The sequence below is a fragment of the Dendrobates tinctorius genome, unplaced genomic scaffold (genome assembly GCF_039654945.1).
Source record: "Dendrobates tinctorius isolate UK_male_01 unplaced genomic scaffold, ASM3965494v1 ptg000230l, whole genome shotgun sequence".
Lineage (NCBI taxonomy): Eukaryota > Metazoa > Chordata > Amphibia > Anura > Dendrobatidae > Dendrobates > Dendrobates tinctorius.
Window position 1 is genome coordinate 8,595,375 of NW_027361897.1, and position 19,490 is coordinate 8,614,864.

The following is a 19,490-nucleotide window of genomic DNA, read 5'->3' on the forward strand; positions in this document are numbered from 1 at the left end:
CAGCAGCAGCGGCGTGTGTGGATACATCCAATTGTTGAACTCCGGGAGAGCCGTGGAGCATACCACACCCTCTACAGCAAGCTCCAGGCAAACCCTGAGAAATTTACTGATTATACCCGGATGTCTGGACAAAGCCTCTGGGATTTGCTTGATCGTGTCCAAGATGCTATCCGGAGACAGGACACACAGTTCCGTCGTGCGATTCCTCCTGAGGAATGGCTCCTGGTCACAATATGGTACGTAGTATTGCAAAACCAATGCCTGCATAATTTTCTTTGTTCTGACATGTACTATTCCAAAGTTGGCAGAATTATTGTTCTGCCATGTAGTTGAGCAAAGGCTGCAGTATTATTTTTATGCCATGTAGTAAACAAAAGGCTGCAGATTTATTTTTATGCCTTTTTTTTATTTTTTGGTGTAAAAATACATATACAAAAATATTAATTTTTGTTCTTTCTTGGTTTACCAGATTCCTGGCTACTGGAGAGAGCCTCTCTTCACTCCACTTCCAGTACCGGATTGGGAAATCCACCTCGTCTGGAATTGTTGCGGACACCTGCCGGACTTTGTGGGACGTTCTCTGTCCCGAATTTATGCCCTTGCCCACCGTGGAAAAGTGGATGGAAATTGCTGAAAGATTCTGGACAGTCTGCAATTTCCCAAACTGTTTAGGTGTGGTGGATGGGAAACACATCCAGATTATTAAACCAAAAAGAACTGGATCTGAGTACTATAACTACAAAAAGTATTTTTCTACAGTACTTATGGCCATTTCGGATGCAGACTGTATGTTTGTTGCAGTGGACATTGGGGCATTTAGCTGTTGGAATAACTCACAGGCTTTTAAAAACTTGGACATGGGCTGAAGGTTGTATGGCAACCAGTTCAATTTCCCCATGCCACGGCCTCTTCCCAACACCGAAGGTCCGCCACAGCCCTTTGTAATGGTTGGGGATGAGGCATTCCAGATGTGCCAAAACCTGCTCAAACCCTACTCCAGCCGGGACTTGGACCACACCAAAAAAAATTTTAATTACAGGCTGACCAGGGCCAGAAGAACTGTAGAGTGTGCCTTTGGTATACTTGTCTCCAGATGGCGCATTCTCGGCACAGCCATTAATCTGAAACTGGAAACAGTGGATGAGGTGGTGAAGGCCTGTGTGGTTCTACATAATTTTGTGATGGTTAGAGAGCACCCGAACTTTGAAATTGATGATGCAGCTCCTAACCCATTGCCTGAATTTACTCAGCACCCTCTCAGGTCATCTGTTGAAGTTGGCCAAATGAGGGACCAATTTGCAGCCTACTTCAACTCAGATGTAGGACTGGAGGTATGGCAAGATCAAATGGTGTAAAAATGTTTTCTTTTGTGTGTATGTTAATAAAAATCCTGTTTTGATACCTGTACCGAGTGCACTCTGTCTTTTTACACTTCAATGCAATAATCAAATGGCCAGGTGTACCAGTGAATTCATGTTGCTGTATTTTGTGCATCATGAATTTACTAGTACTCCTGACCAGGTGACTATACATACACACAAGTTGTATGACCTTTATCATCTCTACAGTTTGTGTTCAATTTGCAGCGACGGTGGAGATAATACAACTAATATTAGTGTAACCAGGCGTGATGTTACAAATAGTGATTTGGGGATGCACTAGCATCCGTCACTCTTTATGACAACTGACCATGTGACTTTAAATATTATTGGTAGTATCATCACTGTCTCTTCAGTTTGAATGCAGACTGGAGACATAATAAAGTTTATACAACTGCTACAATACCCCAGCCTGGTGTCATGCTGAAGTGAGGACACCCAAACTAACGCATCCTGACTTCAGAAGGTTATCACACATGGGCAGGAAAATACACATATTAGGTAAACTGCAACATCGCTACAGTCTGCTTGAAATATATGCAGACTGAAGCGACACTACAGGTTAAAACTCATTTGTATTCACCTGCCCAGGTGTGATAGTTATGATACAAGGCCAGGGTATTCTAGATATGACGTGTATTTTCACCATCATCTCCTCAGTTTATCAACACACACTGAATAGAGGATGAGGTTAATTACAAGGTATATCTAGAATCCCCTTGCCTTGTCTCACAAAAAGATAAATGTTGATTGTAAAAACACACCATAGTCAATTAACTTTTTATGATACCAGTCAAGGTAACAATAGATAGGCCTTGCACTCAACACCATCCTCTATTCAGTCTGTGCAATATTTGCTGACTAAAATGACTGGTGTGGAAAATACAAGTCATATATTTGTGTTTTTGACTACACATATCTCCAAGACTGACACAAGAAATATCTGTCAGTAATGGAGCTATGTGGTGGCAAAAACGCAAAGTGTACGGCACAGTGTGTGTACGGCGCAGTGTGTGTAGGCGGCGAAAGACACATTAATCAAACCGCATTTTTTGAAAGCATAACTGCACATTTATTTAAAAAAATTAAAAATTTATTGTGAAGGACGTTTGGGGGAAGAGTGGGATATTTTGGGGGTGTGGAGAGACGAGGAACAGCTGGAAGTTGAGGAAGGGGTTCTAGGGGAAGGGGCGACGAAAGTAGTGGGGGAAGGGAGCTCAGGGAGGGAAATGGAGGCAGGTTGAGAATCATGAGAAGGTGGGGGGAGGGACAAACAAAGTCTTTTGTTTTTTTGCTTCTTTGTGGCAGAAGTCTCCTGCCTGGACCGACTACAACCATGTGACTGCCTTACATTGCTTGACAGCCTTGAGCTGGTGGACCATGTCCTTGATGAGTAAAAGAGTGAATGTGGGTCACCCCTCTGATGCTCGGTGGTGGCGGTGCTCCAAGAAGGAGAAGTGGTGTTGGTGCTCCTAGAAGGAGAAGTCGTGTAGGTGGTCCCAAGAGGAGAAGTGGTGGCGGTGCTCCTAGGAGGAGAAGTGGTGGCGGTGCTCCTAGTAGAAGTGGTGGCAGTGCTCCTATGATGAGTGGTGGCAGTGCTCATAGGAGTAGAAGTGGTGGCGGTGCTCCTATGATGAGGAATGGTGGCGGTGCTCCTATGATGATGAGTGGTGGCAGTGCTCCTTGAATGATGAGGATTGGTGGCGGTGCTCCTATAATGCTGATGAGTGGTGGCGGTGCTCCTAGACGGAAAAGTGGTGTCGGTGCTCCGAACAGGAGAATAGGTGGCGGTGACCCAAGCAGGTTGTGCGGTGGCGGTGCTCCAAGATGGTGGACGGGTGGCGGTGGTGGTGCTCCAGACAGGAGGAGCACTTGCCATGGTGGTGGTGGGGGTGGAGTGTCCAGCAGCACTTGGCATTGGTGTGGTGTAGTGGTGTCCAGCTTGGCTAGGAATGCAGGTGGTCGTGCAGTGGTATGCAGCAGAAGTCGGTACTGTGGTGAAGCGAGTCAGTGGTGGCACAGGTGGAAAGGACACCACTGACTGCTGCACGTACTGATACTGCTGCATAGCCTGAAAGTAAGCAGTGTTGCAGGCCTGTAACACATTCAGCTGTTGCTCAGGACTAAGTTGTTCTGACATGCCCCGTTCGATTTTACTGAAGAAATGGTGTGCTGGTTTGTTGAGGTCGGCCTCCAGCCGGTCAAGGCGCTGGTTGGCAGATTGGAAGCAGTGTTCCATGTGGTTAAAACCACGTTCCATGAGTGAAAAACCGCTTTCCACTCTGTCTGACAGCGCCGTGAGGCTGGCATGAAAGGCCTCGCTCAAGTGCATGAACTCGGGCAAGACAGGCCTGTCCGAGGCCCTCTGCCGCTGGCGGGAAGTGCCTGCATAACTAGTGGCAGAGACCTGGGACAGGGGAACACCTGATTTACCAGCTTCCTGGTCATCAGCTGTCTGTATTGCTGACCTGCAAGTTGCTTCCTGGCTGTCAGATGGCTGGGATAGGTCCAAGGTCATCCGATGAAGGGCCACGTCAGGGACAGGTTGCAGAGTGCTGCTCCAGGTGCTGTGGAAAGAAAATAAAAACATTACTATCATGCATTTACAAGAACCATCCGCTGTGGAATAGAAAAGCACAGATTTAAAAAAAAAAATAAAAAAAATAAAAAAACACTTACGCTCTGGTGGCAAGGACCGGTCTTAGGAATGCCAACTCGCGATGATAGCGGTACTTTATTCTGGTCCTTGCCGCTGAACCACTGTGCACCTGAACCTCAGTATGAACATCAGTGTTGAAGTGGTCCTTCATCGAGCGACAACATGTGCAGACTTTGTTCACTGTTGGAAAAAACAACAAAAAACTTTATACAATGCACTGAAGGCAACATCAGTATCATCACACACACACCTGAGTGAACTTGGCAAACAGTCAATGTGAAAAGATTTCAATAGACAATGCAGTCACTGTTGCTCCTGAGGACACTGTTATGTTTCCTGCTAGAATATATCTATCAGGAAACACAACAGTATCCTCAGGAACAAGATTCACGGCAGGATCAATACAGCAGTACAACACAATATGCATTCACGGTTGCTCCTGAGGACATTGTTGTGTTTCCTGATAGAAGGTATCTATCATGAAACACAACAATATCCTCAGGAATAAGAGTCAAGGCAGCATCAATACAGCAGTACAACACAATATGCATTCACGGTTGCTCCTGAGGACATTGTTGTGTTTCCTGATAGAATATATCTATCAGGAAACACAACAGTATCCTCAGGAACAAGATTCACGGCAGGATCAATACAGCAGTACAACACGATATGCATTCACGGTTGCCCTGAGGACATTGTTGTGTTTCTTGATAGAATATAGCTATCATGAAACACAACAGTATCCTCATGGACAAGAGTCAATGTGGCATCATAGAGCAGGGAAATACTTACTAAACACGTTTTTGGATGTTGCAGAGGCGCTATCCCAGCCATCCATCAACGCTGCGGCCACCTCATTCCAGAGCTGCCAGGTCACCACAATGTCCTTGTACTGCTGGTCACGGCTGTCCCACAACGGGATGCGCTCCTGGACCAGGCGGAACAGGGCGTTGTTGTCGAGATAGATGTCTTCATCCCGTTGTGGAACCTAGAAAAAAAATTATAATCTTGGAAATTTTGGAGAATGAAAAAGATAGAAAAAAAAACAGAAAAGAAGAAAGATAGAAGATGAAAAACATGACAGAAAAAAAGGCAGAGAAAAAAATCAAATTTAAAAAATGGGACATTCAAAGACTGGATACTTACTTTACGTCTCCTCGCCAGTACTTGGCTAGGCTGCTCCCGCTGTTCTGCCTCACTTGCCAGGTCCAATGATGAGGTCTGTAAAAATTGTATTACTCATTTGTAGAGGCAGCTATACTTACGCAAAGGCAGCAAGATCCTCACCTCACGCTCTGCTTGGGCCAGTTCTTGCTGGGAAGGAGAATATTCCGATCAAGAAGATATGCTGGAATCTAAACAAAAAAAACATTAGTACATAATAAATTTTAAATGGCAGGCAGACATTAGGTTGAATACTCACATTTTGGCTGCTGCAGCTTGTATCCAAAGTTGGAAGGCTCTTGTCTCTTGCTGTGTGGGTGTCTTGTCTCTTGCAGGGTGTCATCTTTTCAAGGATGTCTGTAGATTAAGTGGTCTGGCACTACAGACACATTCTTTTATGTACACTCCTCCCAAACAATGTTGCTTGTGTAGGAGGTGGTTTAAACCAGTGTCTAGACATTGTTAACTCAAAAATCATGTGCGCACAAAAAGCGCTGACACGCGCACGTCACAGCGCACGCCAGCGACACCATAGACTGTAATGTTATTTTTTTGCACATTGCGTGCGCACACGTGCACATGCGCTTATTTGACGAGGTTGGACGGAACAAAAAATGTAACATGTAGCGTCTGGTGCATCTGGCTGCACACCTGGAAAATGCGCAGCGCACGAAAATGCTGATGCATGCGTGCAAGCGCTAGACACTGCGCCCGCCATTTTAAAGAAAGGGGAGCATTGCACGTGCGACCGATAGCGCATGATGCACTGCGCGATAAAACGCTAGTGTGAAACCAGCCTTAGAGCGAGAATTCTTGCTAGTTCATAGATGATCAAATACTTATTTAATGCAATAGAATGCAATTTAGTTAACTAAAAATCATACAATCTGAGTTTTCAGATTTTTTTTTAGGATTCTGTCTCTCACAGTTGAAGTGTACCTATGGTAAATATTACAGACCTCTCCATTCTTTGTAGGTATAAAAACTTGCAACATTGGCAGTGTATCAAACACTTATTTTCCCCACTCTAAGCCAGGATTAGGGATATATATAGACCAGGATGGGGAATGTTTTTACAGCTCTCGCAAAAATCAAGAGACCACCACATCAAAACCCTGTCGTGGCCAGCCCAATCTCCAGACCTGAACCTGATTGAAAACCTCTGGAATGTAATGAAGAGGATGATGGATATTCACAAGCCATCAAACAAAGAGCTGCTTACATTTTTGAACCAGAAGCAGTGTGAAAGACTGGTGGAAAGCGTGCCAAGACGCATGACAGCTGTGATTAAAAATCTTCCCAAGTTGAAACATTAGTATTGTTGTTTCTAAATGATTATGAACTTGTTTTCTTTGCATTATTTGAGGTCTGAAAGCACTGGTTCTTTTATTTAATTTTGACCATTTCTCATTTTTAGAAAAAAAATACAAAATGTATTGCTTGGAAATTCAGAGACAGTAGTTTATAGAATAAAAGAACAATTTACATTTTACTCAAAAATATACCTATAAAGAGAAAAATCAGACAAACTGAAAATTTTGCAGTGGTCACTTAATTTTTGCCAGAGCTGTATACACTATGATCGGGCATAGGATAAGGACATATATACCAACATGGGAGAAAAAATAAATAAATATATATATATATATATATATATATATATATAAGCAGGATGGAGGGAGGAAGGGGTACATATACACCTGTTCATTTAGTTTGTGTGTATCGAAACAATACAGAAAACAGAAAATTGGACATAATTTCACACAAAATACCAAAAATTGGCCTGACAAAATTGATGGCACATTTCCAATCTGTGGGTAAACAACTTTGTTTCAAGTATGTGATGCTCGGTCAAACACACATATGGCACGTGACAGGTGTGGGTAATATGAAAATCACACCTGAAACTGGATAAAAGGGGTAGAAGTTAATTCAATCTTTGCATTGTGTGTCTGTGTGTGCCACTCTAACCGTAGAGATCAGAAAGATGAGAAGAGAACTCTGAGGACTTTACAACCAAAAGTGTTGAACAATATCAACAATCTCAAGGTTATAAGTCCATCTCTGAAGATCTTGATGGTCCTTTGTCCACAGTGCACAACATAATCAAGAAGTTTACAATCAACAGCACTGTACGTGGGCGGCAGATAAAAATTGATGAAAAGCTGCAACACTGGATATTTAGAATGGCAGATAACAGCCTCAATGAAGTTAAAAGAAATTCAAGCTGTCTTGTAAGCTCAGGATGCATCAGTGTCAGGGCAAATTATACATTAACATATGAATGGAGACCCAGGAGGACCCCACTGGTGACTCAGTCATAAAAAACTAAACTGCAGATTGCCAAAATGTACATCAGTAAGCCAAAATCCTTCTGGGAAAGCATCTTGTGTACAGATGAGACCATGATAGAGCTTTTTGTAAAGCACATCATTCAACTGTTTACCAAAACAGAATGAGAAAAGAACACAGTACCTACAGTCAAATATGGTGGAGATTCAAATATGTTTTGGGGTTGTCTTGCTGCCACTGGCACTGGGTGCATTGACTGTGTGCAAGGTATCATAAAATCTTCAGATTACTAATGATTTTGAATCACAATGTAGTGCCCAGTGTCAGAAACCTGGTTTTATGGCCTATGTCATGGGTCTTCCAGCAGGACAATTGCCCCAAATATACTTAAAGAAGCGCCCAGAAATAGATGGAACAAAGTGGTGGAGAGTTCTGAAGCGGTAAGCAATGAGTCCGGATCAAAATCCCATTGAATACCTGTTGAGAGATCTGAAAATTGCTGTTGGGAGAAGGCACCCTGCAAATATGAGAGACATGAAGAAGTTTGCAAAAGAGTCATCCAAAATTCCAGTGAGAGCTGTAAAAAGCTTGTTGTTGATCACAGTTATTTATTCCAAAGGATGTACAACCAAATGTTAGGTTTAGGGTGACAGCAGTTTTCTCTAACACATTTTTGGAGTTGTATTTGAAATTATGTCCAAATTGCCTTTGTCTCTTTAATTTGTCTGTGCTGTCTCATTACACACAAAGGAAATAAATATGTGTATAGCGAAAAATGTGTAATTACAACAATTTTAAGGTAGAAAAACTTAATTTTCTGGAACAATTTCAAGGGTACTAACATTTTTTGCCATGACTGTATATATACACAAATATATATATACTAGCTGAAGAGCCCGGCGCTGCCCGGGCATAGTAACTAATTGTGATTAGTTATAACAAATTATAATTATCTTCCATCCCATAGTCCCGTGCCCATATACCCATCACACATCCTCCATCCCATAGTCGAGTGCCCATATACCCATCACACATCCTCCATCCCATAGTCCCATGCCAATATACCCATCACACATCCTCCATCCCATAGTCCCATGCCCATATACCCATCATACATATTCGCCATCCCATAGTCGAGTGCCCATATACCCATCACACATCCTTCATCTCATAGTCCCATGCCCAAATACCCATCATACATATCCTCCATCCCATAGCCCCGTGCCCGTATACCCATCACACATCCTCCATCCCATAGTCCCATGCCCATATACACATCACACATCCTCCATCCCATAGTCCCATGCCCATATACTCATCATACATATTCGCCATCCCATAGCCAGGTGCCCATATACCCATCACACATCCTTCATCTCATAGTCCCATGCCCATATACCCATCATACATATCCTCCATCCCATAGTCCTGTGCCCATATACCCATCATACATATCTGCCATCCCATAGTCCCATGCCCATATACCCGTCATACATATCCTCCATCCCATAGTCCAGTGCCCATATACCCATCACACATCCTCCATCCCATAGTCAACCATTAAGACATCATAATGAGCGGTGGCAGGGCTTGCAACCTATGATGACATCAGCGTCGCCATGGCAACCATTGTGACATCATAATGAGGGGCGTGGCTTGATACGCACACGCTGCTTCCCCAGTATGCAGATAGGGACATTATGACATCATAATGAGGGGCGGGGCTTAACATGCACACACTTTTTCCCCAGTATGTAGATAGGGGCAAAATTGTTTGGTGAATTGGAACGCGCAGGGTTAAAATTTCACCTCACAACATAGCTTAGGACGCACTCGGGGTCCAGACATGTGACTGTGCCAAATTTTGTGGCTGTAGCTGCGACGGTGCGGATGCCTATCCCGGACATACACACATACATACATACACACTTTGAGCTTTATATATTATATATATATATATATATATATATACAGCGTCGGACTGGCCCACCGGAGAACCGGTGGATTCTCCGGTGGGCCCTGGCATCTGGTGGGCCCTGGCACCTGCAGGCATACAGGGCCAGCAGTTGCCTAGGGCCCCCGCTGCTCCAGGGGCCCCCAGCCAGTGGTGTGTCGCACACCATGCAGCTGCTATGGGGGCCCCTGCCAGCGGAGCAGCAGCGGGTGACAGGAGGCAGGAGCCCCTGTCCCCGCTGCTAAAGAGAAATGAATATTCACTGCGAAGCAGTGAATATCATTTCAGGTCTCCACACCCCCAGAGGCCCCGCCCCCAGCCCAGTAAGCTGCGCTGCAGACTACAGCTGTAAATCAAGGCCGGCGCCGCCCTCAGTCCTCTCTGCTCCTGGCTCTCAGCCAGTGCGCAATGACGTCACTACATCGCGCACCTGCTGTGTGTCTGGCAGAGGGGGTAGCTCCTGACACTGAAGCCGGGATCAGCGTGGGAGCGAGGAGGAGAGGTGAGTATTGTGGGTTTTTTTTTATATCTCTCTCGCTCTCTCTATCTGTCTCTATCTATCTATCTATCTCTATATATCTCTCTCTATATCTCTCTTATATCTATCTATCTTTCTATCTCTATCTATTATCTATATCTCTCTATTTCTATATCTATCTCTATCTATCGCTCTATCTTTATATCTATCTTTCTATCTCTACATCTATCTCTATATCTATCTATCTATCTCTATATCTATCTATTATGTCTATCTATCTCTATATCTATCTATCTTAGGCTACTTTCACACATCAGGTTTTCGGCGTCAGGCACGATCCGGCGTCGTGCCGGAATGCCGGATCCGGCAAATGTTTTGTAAAACCTGATGTGCCGGATCCGGTTTTCTGCCGGATCCGTCTTGTTCTTGACAGACAAAACCGGATCCGTCTCATCCGGTTCATCCGTTTTTCTATCCGTTTTTCGACGGATTACGCCGGATCTGGTTTTTAAAATTGACCCTTGTGGCCTTCCGAACGGGATTGGCTACTGGAAAACTATATATAGCGTGTTCCTACAGCCCTTCTTTGACAGGTTGTAGAGGAGAAAGTGCAGGTTGGAGAGAAGAGCAAGTTACTGGCGAAGATGGATGTTGTCATTGGAAATATTACCACTAGAAGTTCTGTGACGGTTTCAGTAATGAGGGACAATTTTGCACTATACTTTATGTCACCTCAAGGCAGAGTACACTGGCAGGATGACAGAGTGTGAAAGATTTGTGCCCTAACCAAACTTGTGTACCTTCTGGACCAACAGTATATACCTTTGCCAACCAAAGTTGGCTATCTTGTCATGGTCTTACTATTTTTACCTTTAGGCCACAGGTGTGTACCTGGTTGTGTTTTATGCAAAGTATTTCACCTTTTAACAAAAGTTGTGTACATTGGTAGGAAATCACCAACAATAAACACAACTTTTCAGGTGAAATACTTTGCTTCAAACACAACCAGGAACACAACTGTGGCAAAAAGCTAAAATTTACCCACAGTTATATACCTGGTTTTGAATACCTTTTTACCTTTTAAATACCCTGTATTTAACCTTTTTTTTAAACATATTTCGCCGCAGAAAGAAATGACAGACAACCAGTGTAAACAATAATTTAACTTTTATTTAAAATATTTTTTTTTGTATAAACTGTTTTTAAAGTTAAAAAAACTTTTTTAATAAAGGTTTGAAACCAACCAAATGGGCATTTTTATTACAAAAAAAACATTATAACTCGGTGTAGTGTGGGGTGGAAATACTGCTGGAGGGGCTGCGGGACACTTCGACAATGGGAGTGTGGAGAGAGGACTGGGATCGTGGTGGGGAAGGTACAGTTAGAGGTGATGGTGTGGAAAAAGCTACAGAATGGGTGGACATGTGGGAGGCAGAAGAGGTGGTGGGCGGTGGAGTGGAGGGTTGGGCAGGGACTGTAGGAGCAGATGATGTTGATGGAAAGTTGTATGGGGAAGGAGTTTGGTACGGGGAAGGAGTTTGGCACGGGGAAGGAGTTTGGTACGGGGCAGGTTGCTGGAAGTGGGGAGATGTCTGGTACTGGGGAGGTTGCTGGTACTGGTGAGGTTGCTGGTATGTAATAGAAGGGGGAGGATGGAAAGTGGCTGGAGGGGGTGCAGATGTAATAGGAGGGGGAGGATGGAAAGTGGCTGGAGGGGGTGCAGATGTAATAGGAGGGGGAGGATGGAAAGTGGCTGGAGGGGGTGCAGGTGGAGGAACTACAGTGGTGGGAGGTGGAGGTTGGGAGGTAACCTGCTGTAGAGCACCGTGGCACGAATGCATTACATGCATCTGCTGGGTAGGAGATAGTGTTGCCATGCGCTCCACAACAGACCTGAAAAAGGTGTGGTTTGGCGAAGATCTTGCTTCTGAATGCATGGTTTGCAGAAGTGTCTTCACCTCCAGAATGCTGGAGTTGATCTGCTGAAAGCCTGCGGAGATTTGCTCTGACAAGACTTTTAGACAGTTCTGGAAAGATGCATTCAGATGCAAGAACTCTGGCGCATAACTCTTTTCCTGACCCCTCTGCCGCTGCCGCCCAGTACCCGCAGGTGTACTAGAGGTGGCAGGGGCAGAAGGGTGGGGTAAAGGGAAAGCGATCTCCTCACCAGCAGCTTCATGTAATGTAGGCGGCCACGATGCTCCTGTGCTGGTGGATGGGACAGATGGGTCGAATGTGTGGGAAGGCTGGGAAGGTGCAGATGTACCGGGGCGGTCGAAGTGTCCCTCGGTGCCGGTCTCCTCAGGGATCGCCTCAGAAGGGTCCAACCGTGCAGGCTCCCGAGTGCTGCTCACCGTGCTGTGGAATAAAGAGAAAAAAAAACAATTAAAATACTGACATGGTATGGCCCTGGCTGAAAAAAAAAAGTTACATCTAACATTTTTTTTCACATGTGGTGTGTAATATTTACCTTCTAGTGACCATTGTTTCCCGGAGGAACGACAGGGCTCGTGCGTACTTGTACTTGCTCCTGCGTCCTCCAGATCCACTCGGGGCCCGCATCTCTTTATTGAACTCCTTCTTGAAACGATCCCTCACAGACCGCCACCGATTCACAATTCTGTTCCCTGAAACGAGAAAGGAGTGGTTAGTATACAACATCAGTGTTTCACAAACTCCAGTCCTCATGGTCCCCAGGGGTCATGTTTTCAGGATTTCCATAGTAAATAGAAATCCTGAACACATGATCCGTGGGGACCACGAGGACTGGAGTTCGGGAAACACTGGTTTACATCAAGCAACCGGTACTGTATATACTTACGCTCTTTAATCTGGGCCCGAGCATCGAGGTCCTCCCAGCGGCCCACAAGGAGCGAACAGATTTCCTCCCAGAGTCGTCGGGTAACGATAAGGTCAGCGTGGCGGCGGTCAGCCATATTCCAGAGCGGCTCCCTTTCTCTGACGAGATCGATGAGGTGGTCCACATCAATCCCTCCATCCTCACCGTCAGAGTCGGGAGCACGCTGTGAAGGCTGTTAAAGAAAAAGACAAAAATAACATAATTAGCCTCCACAAAAGAAATGAAATAAAAAGTGCAAAAAAACAAAGCAAAAATATTTATAATTACACGCTGGTGACCGCCGCGTTGGTGTCGCCGACGACCCTGGGAGGCACTGCGAGGACCTCTTGGCCGAGCACCAGATTGGGAAGACTAGAGAAGAAAACAAAAAATGTTATGTCTTTGGATGTAGGCATTTGTTTGCTGTGTGTGGTCTGCAGAACATTGTTTTCTATGTGTTGTGTGTAGTGTGATGTTGTGTTTCTGCGTTTGATGCAAAAAACTTACCAATTGTGAGCCCACTCCAAGTGTCTGTCCACCCCTTCCTTCTTCTTCTGGGAGCTCCTCTTCATTTTGTGAATCCTGTCTTGAAATAAAAGGCAATGAATAGACATATATTACAGAGATGATGGATTTTGGAAATAAAAACTTACCGTCAAACGCTGACGATGCGAGGGAGGGCTCCCAGAAGATGATGTGCTGTCTTCCTGGTGGCCACACTCCATGCCTGTGGGTGGTGTTCCAGCTGCTGCCATTGCTGCTGCTGCTGCATCTATTGGGCGGCTGTTGAATAAAGAAAAACAAAGGGCCAATGAATATCTTGATATTCAATAGCCCTAGTTTGGAGGAATGGGGGATTTGATAATTACCGTCTCTCATCTGCTGCTGGCCTCCCCTCCTCAGCATGTTCCATTTGCTGCTCCATTTGGGGTGGTGGTGGTGCTGATGGTGCTGCAGTGGTCTCCTGCCTTCTCCTGCTGCGTTTGGTTGCTTTCTTGGGTGGCATGTTGGGTGTGGCTGTGGGTCCCACTGTCTTGCTTTTATATATGTCTTGTGGGCAGAGATACTGAGCATGCTCAGACCAAAAAAAACGGATCCGGCTACCGGATCCGGCTTTCGCCGGATCAGGCGCATTGCGGCGCTCATAGGCTTTCATTGTATGAAAAAGCCGGACGCGCCGGATCCGGCGTGTCCGGCTTTTTCGCCGGAGACAAAAAACGTTACAGTAGCCGTTTTTTCCAGACGCCGGATCGCGACACATTGCCGGATCCGGCGAAAACCGGATGAAACGCATGGCCATCCGGCGTGATCCGGCGCAAATGCAAGTCAATGGGGGGGAAACCGGATCCGGCATTGCATTTCGCCGGATCCGGTTTCTGTCAAAAGCGCTGGATCGCGCCTGACGGCGAAAACCTGATGTGTGAAAGAGGCCTTACTCTATCTATCTCTATATCTATTATCTCTATATTTATTATCTATCTAGCTACCATCTATATCTATCTATCTTTATCTATATATATATCTCTATCTAATATCTATATCGATCTGTCTCTATACCTATCTATCTATTTATCTATCCGTTATCTGTCTCTATATCTTTTCTCTGTATCTATCTATCTCTATATCTCTCGCTATCTATCGCTCTATCTCTATATTTATCTCTATATCTATCTTTATATCTATATCTATATATCTATCTCTATCTATCTCTATATCTATCTCTATATCTATATCTATTTCTCTCTATATCTATCTCTATATCTCTCTCTATAGCTATCTATCTATATATCTCTATCTATCTCTATATCTATCTCTCTGTATATCTATCTATCGCTCTATCTCTATATCTATCTTTCTATCTCTATATCTATCTATATTTCTCTATCTATTTATCTCTATATCTTTTCTCTGTATCTATCTCTCTCTATATCTATATCTATCTCTATATATATATATATCTATTATCTCTATATCTATATCTATTTCTCTCTATATCTCTCTCTATATCTATCTATCTATTTATCTCTATCTCTATATCTATCTCTCTGTATATCTATCTATCTTTCTATCTCTATATCTATCTCTATATCTATCTATCTTTCTCTATCTATCTATCTATCTATCTATCTATCTATCTATTTATCTCTATCTATTATCTATATCTATCTCTATCTATCTATCGCTCTATCTCTATATCTATCTTTCTATCTCTACACCTATCTCTATATCTATCTTTCTATCTATCTCTATATCTATCTATATCTATATCTATCTATTATGTCTATCTAGCTATCTCTATTATCTATATCTACCTATCTCTATATCTTTCTATCTTACTCTATCTTTATATCTATCTGTTATCTCTATATTTATTATCTATCTTTATCTATCTATCTCTATCTATTATCTATATCTATATCTATCTCTCTATCTATTTATCGATCTCTGTATCTATCTCTCTCTCTATCTACCGCTCTCTCTATCTCTATCTATCTTTATATCTATATCTATCTCTATATCTATCTATTATATCTATATCTATCTATCTCTATATCTATCTCTATATCTATATCTGTTTCTCTCTATATCTATCTCTATATCTCTCTCTCTATAGCTATCTATATATTATCTCTATATCTATCTATCTATATATTATCTCTATATCTATCTATCTATCTATCTATCTATCTCTATATCTATCTATCTATCTCTATATCTATCTATCTATCTATCTATCTATCCCTATATCTATCTGTTATCTCTATATCCATATCTATCTCTATATCTATCTATCTCTATATCTATCTTTCTATCTAACACTATATCTCTATATCTATCTCTATATCTCATTATCTATCTATCTATCTCTATCTCTCTCTTTATCTATCTATCTATTGATCTATCTCTATATCTATCTCTATATCTATCTATTACATCTATCTATTATCTCTGTTATCTATATCTATCTATCCATCTAGCTATCTCTATCTATCTCTATATCTCTCTCTATATCTATCTATCTTTCTAACTCTATATCTGTCTATCTCTATATCTATCTCTATATCTATCTATCTATCTCTATCTATTATCTCTATATCTATCTATCTCTATATATATATCTCTATATCTATTTTTATTTATAGCCATCTATCTATATATATTTATCTCTATATCTATCTATATATGTCTATATTATTATTATTATTATTATTATTATTATTATTATTATTATTATTATTATTATTATTATATCTGTATATCTCTATCTATTATCTATCTCTATCTATTATCTATCTCTATCTATATATCTATCTCTCTATATCTTTCTATCTATAGCTATGTATCTCTATATCTATCTATCTATCTATCTATCTATCTATCTATCTATCTATCTATCCATTATCTATTTTCTATCTATCTCTATATCTATCTACCTATCGATCTATCTATCTATCTATATTTCTTTCTATATCTATCTTTATATCTATCTCTATCTATCTCTATGAATCTTTCTATCTATATCTATCCATTATCTACTTTCTATCCATTATCTACTATCTATCTCTATATCTATCTATTTCTACATCTATCTTTCTATCTATATCTATCTAACCCTATATCTATATATCTATATAGCATTATTCCCTATGAGGGGGTGCATTATTCCCTATGAGGGGGCAGCATTATACCCTATGAAGGGGGCAGCATTATACCCTATGAGGAGGCAGCATTATACCCTATGAGGAGGCAGCATTATTCCCTATGAGGGGGGCAGTATTATACCCTATGAGAAGGCAGCATTATACCCTATGAGGAGGCAGCATTATACCCTATGAGGAGGCAGCATTATTCCCTATGAGGGGGGCAGTATTATACCCTATGAGGAGGCAGCATTATACCTTATGAGGAGGGCAGCATTATTCCCTATGAGGGGGGCAGTATTATACCCTATGAGGAGGCAGCATTATACCCTATGAGGGGGTGCATTATTCCCTATGAGGGGGGCAGTATTATACCCTATGAGGGGGCAGTATTATACCCTACGAGGATGGCAGCATTATTCCCTATGAGGGGGGCAGTATTATACCCTATGAGGAGGCAGCATTATACCCTACGAGGAGGGCAGCATTATTCCCTATGATGGGGTGCATTATTCCCTATGAGGGGGGCAGTATTATACCCTATGAGGGGGGCAGTATTATACCCTATGAGGGGGCAGCATTATACCCTATGAGGGGGTGCATTATTCCCTATGAGGGGGGCAGTATTATACCCTATGAGGGGGTGCATTATACCCTATGAGGGGGTGCATTAAACCCTATGAGGGGGTGCATTATTCCCTATGAGGGGGCAGCATTATACCCTATGAAGGGGGCAGCATTATACCCTATGAGGAGGCAGCATTATACCCTATGAGGAGGCAGCATTATACCCTATGAGGAGGCAGCATTATTCCCTATGAGGAGGCAGCATTATTCCCTATGAGGGGGGCAGTATTATACCCTATGAGGAGGCAGCATTATACCTTATGAGGGGGTGCATTATACCCTATGAGGGGGTGCATTAAACCCTATGAGGGGGTGCATTATTCCCTATGAGGGGGCAGCATTATACCCTATGAAGGGGGCAGCATTATACCCTATGAGGAGGCAGCATTATACCCTATGAGGAGGCAGCATTATACCCTATGAGGAGGCAGCATTATTCCCTATGAGGAGGCAGCATTATTCCCTATGAGGGGGGCAGTATTATACCCTATGAGGAGGCAGCATTATACCCTATGAGGGGGTGCATTATTCCCTATGAGGGGGGCAGTATTATACCCTATGAGGGGGCAGTATTATACCCTATGAGGAGGCAGCATTATTCCCTATGAGGGGGGCAGTATTATACCCTATGAGGAGGCAGCATTATACCCTACGAGGAGGGCAGCATTATTCCCTATGAGGGGGGCAGTATTATACCCTATGAGGGGGGCAGTATTATACCCTATGAGGGGGCAGCATTATACCCTATGAGGGGGTGCATTATTCCCTATGAGGGGGTGCATTATTCCCTATGAGGGGGGCAGTATTATACCCTATGAGGGGGTGCATTATACCCTATGAGGGGGTGCATTAAACCCTATGAGGGGGTGCATTATTCCCTATGAGGGGGGCAGTATTATACCCTATGAGGGGGGCAGTATTATACCCTATGAGGGGGTGCATTATACCCTATGAGGGGGTGCATTATTCCCTATGAGGGGGCAGCATTATACCCTATGAAGGGGGCAGCATTATACCCTATGAGAAGGCAGCATTATACCCTATGAGGAGGCAGCATTATACCCTATGTGGAGGCAGCATTATTCCCTATGAGGGGGGCAGTATTATACCCTATGAGGAGGCAGCATTATACCTTATGAGGAGGGCAGCATTATTCCCTATGAGGGGGGCAGTATTATACCCTATGAGGAGGCAGCATTATACCCTATGAGGGGGTGCATTATTCCCTATGAGGGGGGCAGTATTATACCCTATGAGGGGGCAGTATTATACCCTATGAGGAGGCAGCATTATTCCCTATGAGGGGGGCAGTATTATACCCTATGAGGAGGCAGCATTATACCCTACGAGGAGGGCAGCATTATTCCCTATAATGGGGTGCATTATTCCCTATGAGGGGGGCAGTATTATACCCTATGAGGGGGGCAGTATTATACCCTATGAGGGGGCAGCATTATACCCTATGAGGGGGTGCATTATTCCCTATGAGGGGGTGCATTATTCCCTATGAGGGGGCAGTATTATACCCTATGAGGGGGTGCATTATACCCTATGAGGGGGTGCATTAAACCCTATGAGGGGGTGCATTATTCCCTATGAGGGGGCAGCATTATACCCTATGAAGGGGGCAGCATTATACCCTATGAGGAGGCAGCATTATACCCTATGAGGAGGCAGCATTATACCCTATGAGGAGGCAGCATTATTCCCTATGAGGAGGCAGCATTATTCCCTATGAGGGGGGCAGTATTATACCCTATGAGGAGGCAGCATTATACCTTATGAGGAGGGCAGCATTATTCCCTATGAGGGGGGCAGTATTATACCCTATGAGGAGGCAGCATTATACCCTATGAGGGGGTGCATTATTCCCTATGAGGGGGGCAGTATTATACCCTATGAGGGGGCAGTATTATACCCTATGAGGAGGCAGCATTATTCCCTATGAAGGGGGCAGTATTATACCCTATGAGGAGGCAGCATTATACCCTACGAGGAGGACAGCATTATTCCCTATGATGGGGTGCATTATTCCCTATGAGGGGGGCAGTATTATACCCTATGAGGGGGGCAGTATTATACCCTATGAGGGGGCAGCATTATACCCTATGAGGGGGTGCATTATTCCCTATGAGGGGGTGCATTATTCCCTATGAGGGGGGCAGTATTATACCCTATGAGGGGGTGCATTAAACCCTATGAGGGGGTGCATTAAACCCTATGAGGGGGTGCATTATTCCCTATGAGGGGGCAGTATTATACCCTATGAGGGGGGCAGTATTATACCCTATGAGGGGGTGCATTATACCCTATGAGGGGGTGCATTATACCCTTTGAGGGGGGCAGTATTATATTCTATGAGATGGCTGTATTATATTCTATGAGATGGCTGCATTATATTCTATGAGGGGTCTACATTATATTCTATGAGGGGGCTGCTTTATATTCTATGAGGGG

The 19,490-nt window shown here is 43.4% G+C and overlaps 1 protein-coding gene and 1 long non-coding RNA gene across 2 annotated transcripts in view; both read right to left on the reverse strand.

Annotated features, from left to right (window-relative positions):
• The window catches only part of LOC141059704 (uncharacterized), a 60,195-nt gene that overhangs the window by 38,434 nt on the left and 2,271 nt on the right, over nucleotides 1–19,490 (reverse strand). The gene's annotated exons all lie outside the window — the stretch shown is intronic.
• On the reverse strand, nucleotides 1,721–7,509 carry LOC141059663 (uncharacterized). The gene is made up of 3 exons (XM_073555746.1): nucleotides 4,059–7,509; nucleotides 2,575–3,946; nucleotides 1,721–1,747 (listed from the first exon to the last, which is right to left on the reverse strand). The coding sequence occupies exons 1-3, from the start codon at nucleotides 4,187–4,189 to the stop codon at nucleotides 1,721–1,723; spliced, it is 1,530 nt and encodes a 509-aa protein (XP_073411847.1). The 5' UTR covers nucleotides 4,190–7,509.

What these genes read in the sequence shown, in the direction of transcription:
- LOC141059663 (XM_073555746.1), bottom strand. Translation starts at nt 4,189, where the DNA reads ATGAAGGACCACTTCAACACTGATGTTCATACTGAGGTTCAGGTGCAC. An exon ending in CCGGTCCTTGCCACCAGAGC is followed by an intron (nt 3,947 to 4,058) that starts GTAAGTGTTTTT and finishes TTCTTTCCACAG; the next exon opens with CACCTGGAGCAGCACTCTGC. An exon ending in TCCCTTCCCCCACTACTTTC is followed by an intron (nt 1,748 to 2,574) that starts GTCGCCCCTTCC and finishes TTATGTCTCCAG; the next exon opens with TCTGCATTCAAACTGAAGAG.